General features: G+C 42.7%; 1 protein-coding gene across 1 annotated transcript in view; it reads right to left on the reverse strand.

Annotated features, from left to right (window-relative positions):
- The window catches only part of strn3 (striatin, calmodulin binding protein 3), a 12,580-nt gene extending 5,855 nt beyond the window's left edge, over positions 1–6,725 (reverse strand). Inside the window, 9 exon segments of the mRNA XM_013999624.1 lie at positions 221–399; positions 479–618; positions 701–836; positions 1,152–1,293; positions 1,370–1,531; positions 1,919–1,997; positions 2,086–2,159; positions 2,357–2,460; positions 6,244–6,725. Of these exon segments, the coding sequence (XP_013855078.1) occupies positions 221–399; positions 479–618; positions 701–836; positions 1,152–1,293; positions 1,370–1,531; positions 1,919–1,997; positions 2,086–2,159; positions 2,357–2,460; positions 6,244–6,486 (1,259 nt within the window). The 5' untranslated portion in view covers positions 6,487–6,725.
- Positions 6,726–6,867: the final 142 nt, after the last annotated feature.

The raw sequence follows: 6,867 nt of genomic DNA on the forward strand, positions 1-6,867 counted from the left end.
TGAATCAGCATTAGTGAAACATTGTTAGCATTAGCATTAGTTATAACGGTGTTAGCATTAATATATAATATATAATATAAAAAAGTTAAATATTTTTAAAACTACTAAAGTTAAAGTCACATCAACACCTCGTGAACCTTCTGACATCAAAGTTCAAACAGTTAAATGTGACTCAGCACGTGTCTCAGACAGATTTCAAAAATAAAGCTACAGGCCGTACTTCTTAGCCGGGACAGTCTTGGTGAGGTTCCACAGCTTGAGGGTGTGGTCTTCAGAAACCGTGACCAGACAAGGCTCGACGGGGTGGAACGCCAACGCTCGCACGCCGTCGAAGTGGCTCCGTAACGTGTACTTGGGGTTCCACGTCTTCCTGAACGTGGACTCCTTGCTGGAGGACATCTGAGGACAGAGACGAGGACGTGGTGATTAGGCTGCTCAAGAACTCTGTTGGACCCGAGCCGTCTTCGTGCTTTCTCACATCGTAACCGAAGTCCGCCTCGTCGTTGGTGACGGTGAGGTCGGCGAGGTCGCCCAGACCCAGCACGCTTTCCAGAACGTCGTCCGACCCGCCCAGTAGGAAGGACTTCCCCCGCCCTGTGGAGAACGGCAGCGGCTCGGCTGCAGAGGGACAAACACACGTTCTAACAGCTGATTTAAACCAGATGGAAGGTTTTCGGTGAAGAACTCGTCCACGTCTCACCCCACTCCGTCCCGTCTCCAGAGCTGCGAGCTTCGCCCGCCCCCTCTCCATCCTCCGCCGTCACCAGGAAGTCAAACTCCTTCAGGGCCTCCTCCGTGTCGGCGTCTTCCTCCGAGGCTAGGCCCTCGTTCCCCACCTGAGCGAGGAAGAGGAGTCACCAACAGAAACAAAGCCGAGGAGGGGGAGGAGTCACCAACAGAAACAAAGCCAAGGAGGGGGAGGAGTCACCAACAGAAACAAAGCCGAGGAGGGGGAGGAGTCACCAACAGAAACAAAGCCGAGGAGGGGGAGGAGTCACCAACAGAGACAAAGCCGAGGAGGGGGAGGAGTCACCAACAGAAACAAAGCCGAGGGGGAGGAGTCACCAACAGAAACAAAGCCGAGGAGGCGGAGGAGTCACCAACAGAAACAAAGCCAAGCTGATCAGCGAGGAGGCGGAGTCACAACTCACGTTAGCTTTGTGTTTTTTAGCTCGATGGTGTTTGTCCGTGCTGATGTCATCCATCAGGTCCCCCTCTTCATCCTCCTCCTCCTCGTCGCTGTCCTCGGCGTTTTCCAGGAAGTTGAACGTCTCCAGATTGTCGTTTGAAATCCTGAAGTTTCATAAAGAAARGTTTGTTGGGACCGACACYAGTCTGACCTTTGACCCGGCTCAGGTAGACTCTGTACCTCTTGGGGTCTTTGCACCGCTCCGTCCCGTTGATCAGGTGCTGCAGGTTCTTGTTCTCCACAGAACCGTTCTGCTCCGAACCCGACAGGCCCAGAAGAGACCGGACCCTTTGAGTCCGGACATCCAGGATGGTGTCTGTGTAGCCCACTTCCTGTAGGTACCTGAAAACAGGAAATGGACTGATCTTAGAGCAAACATCAGAAAAACCTCTTCTTCATTTCATTTATTAACATCTGATCAAGTCTGAATAGGTCCATCATCATCATCATCATCACCATCATCATCACCATCATCATCATCATCACCATCATCATCATCACCATCATCATCATCATCAGGCTAATTAAGGCCTTATTATTAGATCGATGATTTTAATGCCTTAAAGACCTGCAGGAACTCTGCTTTAAGCTTTTAGCTAGCCTGCTGCTACCTTAAGATAGCTGTTGCTCTTTTTTTAGCTAGCCTTTAGCTGAAGCTTTCAGCTCYTCTCTGCTTCATCTGGTTTGAATCGTTTCACTTTGATTTCTCAGTTAAAGATGTWATCTCACTGTCTGAGTAGCTGTCGCCCTTGTTTCCACATCAGCTGACTGTTGGCAGGAACGGCAGAGACCGCCGACTCTTTGGTGTCTAAAAACAACAAAAACAACAACAACAAAACGCTGGGATGAGATTAAAGCTCCACCTGCTGGAAAAAACACTGACCGTGTTTATTTACCTGATTCAAAGCTCGGCATCCTCATCTCTCCTTGGTTTAACTCTGTCCCGTATTTTAATTTGTGATATTTCGCCCTGAAAAGAGCAAAAATAAATAAATAAAACCACCTTTTATTTAAAAAGAGAATATGTGGATTAGACKCAACAAATAAATATATCTTCTAAAATAAAAACTTCAACAGAATTTAATGACGTTTAACTAAATATTGGGGGTTTATTTGACATTAGAGGGTTTTATCAGGTGAATTTCAGCAGAACTTTCAGTTTCTTACCTTTCCTGCTTTAAAGCATATTCTAACATTTTGATTCTTCTGACCAGGTCGTTCTTCAGGTTCTCCTGGCCTTTCCGTTCGCCCTGCAGAAACGCTATTCTGGCCTGAAGAAACACAAAAACATGTTCAAGCCAGGGTTCCTAAAGCAAGTTAAATCTAAGACTTTTTAATGCCAAATGAAATGAAATTTAAGACCAATTTCACGATAAACACAAATGACAAAAATAAAATAAAATTAAACTGCCAGAAACTCATGAATCAAAGTATTTTTGGTTGAAGTATTCAAATTGTCCTAATAAACCAATTGTTTTTATCCATATCGAACTGATTTTTTTGTCAAAATTTGCAGAAACGTATTTAGAATCAGTTTTAAACTTAATTCCTGGAAATCCTCTAACGACCCAAAATTTGGAGTTTTAGGACCCACAGTGGGGTCTCWACCCAAATTTGCTGTAGATGAAACTTTAAACTGCCTGTGACATTAAATGTTTGTAAGAAATGTGAATTTCTCATTGCTCAGATGAACAGTTGTTGAGATATTTACATGTGAATCAACAGGAAGTGATGTTAAAGAGGAATGTCTGCATGTGAATGTTTTAAAAATAAATAAACGTTACCAATTATTTTAATATTTGAGACGAATTACAGTCATCCTATTCACAAGGCGTTAACCTTTTTAAGACTTCTGAAGGTTGATTTAAGACATTTTAAGGCCTTAATTTTTGATCGATGAATTCAATGATGTTTAAGACTTTTAAAGGATCTGCAGGAACCCTGCAAACATCAGGATTCTGTGGATGATTTTTCACCTTGATTTATAAAAATGTTTAAAATGCTGCAGGTGCTACACAAAAAAATACACAACTACAGGAGTGTTTTAACAAAAATCACAATGTGCTGTGAAACTGAATGGACTGTTCGGGTCAGAGGCTCCAGGTGAGCTCAGAGCTTTAGTTGGTTTGATCCACAGAAGTCCCACAGCTCCAGGATGAGCTCAGAGCGATGATGTGGGTTTGTTGTGTAGATGTTCAGAATGTGTGCGCTGACATCACCGCTCCACATTTACCAGGATGACGGATCAGTTCTGCTCGTAGATGTTCATGAGTCATCTGGGATTTTCCTGTGAACAACTGTGTTCTTACACTGGTGTCTGAGTGAAGAGTCAGAACCAAGACCGGACTGAGAACAGCTGCTGCTGCTGAAGACCCCGCCTCCCACGGACACACGCACACACACACACACGCACACACACACAAACATCTCCACAACTTCCTGTCTAAACAACAGGTATAAACAATAAAAGACCAGAAACACATCAACCTTTGGTTTTCAAAGAAACARAAAAAGTTGTAATGAATTTTAAAAATCATCTCCTCGTGTTCTGACYGAGTACAGCCATACTTTGTGTGTGTGTTGTGTGTGTGCTGCGGTTATTTTGGGCCGATCTACTTTTAGCGTTCAGCTGGGACGYGGCTGTCAGCGCAGGGCCGGTGGGCCACGCTGCCTCCTGTTGCCCCCTTTTCTTAAAACATGGAGGCTCTGAGACACGAGGTAAACAGGAAGACACCTGACCCGACTCGGACAGAACCACCTCTTCAAACACTCGAGTCAACAACAGAGTCAATCACTGACAAGACAGGTGCATCATTTAACTAATAAAAAGCATAGCATCACAGCTGACCTCTAACATCAGCTGCAACTTAAACTGAATTCAGAAGAAACTGAGTGAGACGCTGCAGCTTCACTTCCTCCTCAGACTGGATCTTTGATCATTTCAGAGCTGCAAACTGAGCCAAAGACATGAAAACAGTCAAACAYTCACCTTCATATGACAGAAATAAATAAATGTCATCTATAACAAGTAATAAGTCAGCGAGTTGATGCTTCATTGTTTGATTTAAAGCTCAGTTTGTGGTTCCCTACAGAAGAACCGCCTTATTTCTCCTACAAGTGCCTGAAAGTGAAAAGAYCTTCCTGTTTGTTTTGGGAGCAGCCACAGTTTGTGACTGAGGGGTCAGTTTTTACGTCAGAAAACTGGAAAACATAACAACAAACCAGAGTCCCTTACTCTGCTCCTGTCAGTCAAATTGAACAACAGTTGTGTGAACAGGTGTGTGAAACAGTAAAATCACACTTTTACTAAACCGTACTTACTCTCTTTAAAAATGTCAGAATATTTCACAGAATTTAAATCATTGTTCAAATGAATATTTAAGATGTTAGTCATCCAGCCTGGATGTGTGAACTAAATGTTTGTTATATTTCCCTTCTGAGCGAGGCTGAAGCTGCTCCTGTAAAGCTTTACTAAACCATGTTTCCTGTGAGCTAACAGCACCTGTCACACAGCCTCATCTACTGTTRACTTTAGAGAACATACCGTATTTATTCATGTATAATACGATCATAATTTTTTTAGATTAAAAAGCATAAAAAATCMAATGATCAATAATCTGTGTATACTACCCCCCCCATAAATTTCTAGTATTATATATGAAGAAATACAGTAAATCATAATCCACCGTCCAAGAAATCTCAGTCATTTATTTCAAACTGTTTCACAATTAAAGTGAGACGTTCACACAAAATCCTCTCTAATCAAAACAAATATTAAAAACATTATATAAAGATATTAATTTGTCATCTCATCTACCTGTTCATCATCTTTGCACACTAATTGTTATATATTGGACAAATACAAATGTACGCACACACCTTATATATCTTTTTATTTAAACTACCTCAAACTTGATCTTGATTCTACCTCACTCTATTTCTACTTTATTTTATTTTTTATTACTATATTTTTTGTTTTGTTTTTATATGCCCAACACACTTTCCTTTGTTTAATTTAGTATTTCAAACTTTATATTACTTAGTAGTTTGTCAAGCTGTTTATGTCCTGTGTTAATATGCATCATAATTTCGTTACAGTGTATCTCTGATGTTATATTTGAATGACGAACAGGCAGCATTTTCCTTCATAATTTTAAAAACTGTTGTAAAAATGTGTTTTTATTTTCACATCAGATCGATCTGAGCTACCTCAGCAGCAGTTTCTTAAATACATAAATTGGTGCATTTAGGATGAGTGAGACTTTCATGCTTGTTTCTTTGAACCACCTGTACCTGGCTGACACCCAGTTTGATGACATCACCTGTACTCACAACTATTTCTAAAACAAACTGAACCTTGAAAATCAGCTGAGACGTGCTGACAGAGGGATGCTTTAATAAACAAGGGACAGAACTATACTAAAATGAAACCATCAGCTTTAGCAAAACTGATATTTCTTTATGTCTGCAGATGTTTAAACTCCATTGATTCAAAGAGACACAGCACAACTGTTGTTTTGAGGGGAAAACATCAGAAACCAAACACAAAGCCTGCATGTGATGCTGTCAGTAACCTTTCTAACACTCTGATTTCTTAGAGATCAAGATATTCTTAAGAGTACCTGCTGTGTTAATCTGAAAGGCCTAGCCTTAGCATCAACATTAGCAACAAAGCTAACTGTGCTATTGTGACGAACCAGGATAATTTTGAGGTAAAAAATACAAAATAATCTGCCGGAAATAACAAACATATGATTGCTGGTAAACATTACATGTTTTAACTTTGTCACAAACTGATAAAATAATGTAGGCTACCTGGTCGAAGACAGAGGCCACAGCTAGCTTGATTCGAACTACTCATCCAACAGTAAAACAAAGCTTTAAAATGGATAACCAACACGAAATTTAAAGGTCCTATGATGACGGTTTGACTATTATGACAATGAGAGTATGTTAAAGGAAAAAAAACAACGAGTCAGGTTGTTGTTGCTGGTAAATGTTTCGATGCTAAGCAGCTAATCTGAAGCTAGCTTGGTGGATGCTAAGTGGCTAACCTGGAGTTCGGCCCTCTCCACTTCCCAGTGTGCCCTCTCCATCTCAAACCGGGCCCACTCGTGCTGAATGTAGTGCAGGATACCGGGYATGGTGTACTGTTGCTGAGGCCGTGGTAGGTCATCGTTCTGCTGGGGCACCATGACCGCTCCAATCGACGGATTAGCGTTGCTGCTGCTCCCCGGTTGTTGCTGCTGCTGCTGCCGCGGAGCAGCTGCTCCTCCTCCGCCGGAGTGTTCGTCCATGTTAAATGTTTTTATGCGTAGATTTTAGTGTCTTCCTTACGGACAGAGGCAGGGGAGAAGCTGTTAYGAACCCCTCCGTAGGTCCACCGTGTCTGTGGCGGCAGCACCGCCGTGGTGTGACAGGCTACCTGCCCCGCAGCGTCCCGGGCACAGCGGCTGGATGTAAAGGCGGTGTTTACGTGTTGCTCCGACCGGCTGCCATCACCGCTCTCCGTCTGGATCCGACGGTCACTGGGAGAATTCAGCCGCGCTGCAMGATGGGACACTTGGGACGAAGTGGGCGGACGCTGCGCTGTGATTGGTGTTTCAGGGTACGGAAGAGGAAAAGGGACAATTCTGACGTCACTTGGCGAAGGTCAATTAATGTCTGGAGATTTGTTT

The sequence above is a fragment of the Austrofundulus limnaeus genome, unplaced genomic scaffold (assembly GCF_001266775.1).
Source record: "Austrofundulus limnaeus strain Quisiro unplaced genomic scaffold, Austrofundulus_limnaeus-1.0 Scaffold2379, whole genome shotgun sequence".
In the NCBI taxonomy this organism is placed as follows: Eukaryota; Metazoa; Chordata; class Actinopteri; order Cyprinodontiformes; family Rivulidae; genus Austrofundulus; species Austrofundulus limnaeus.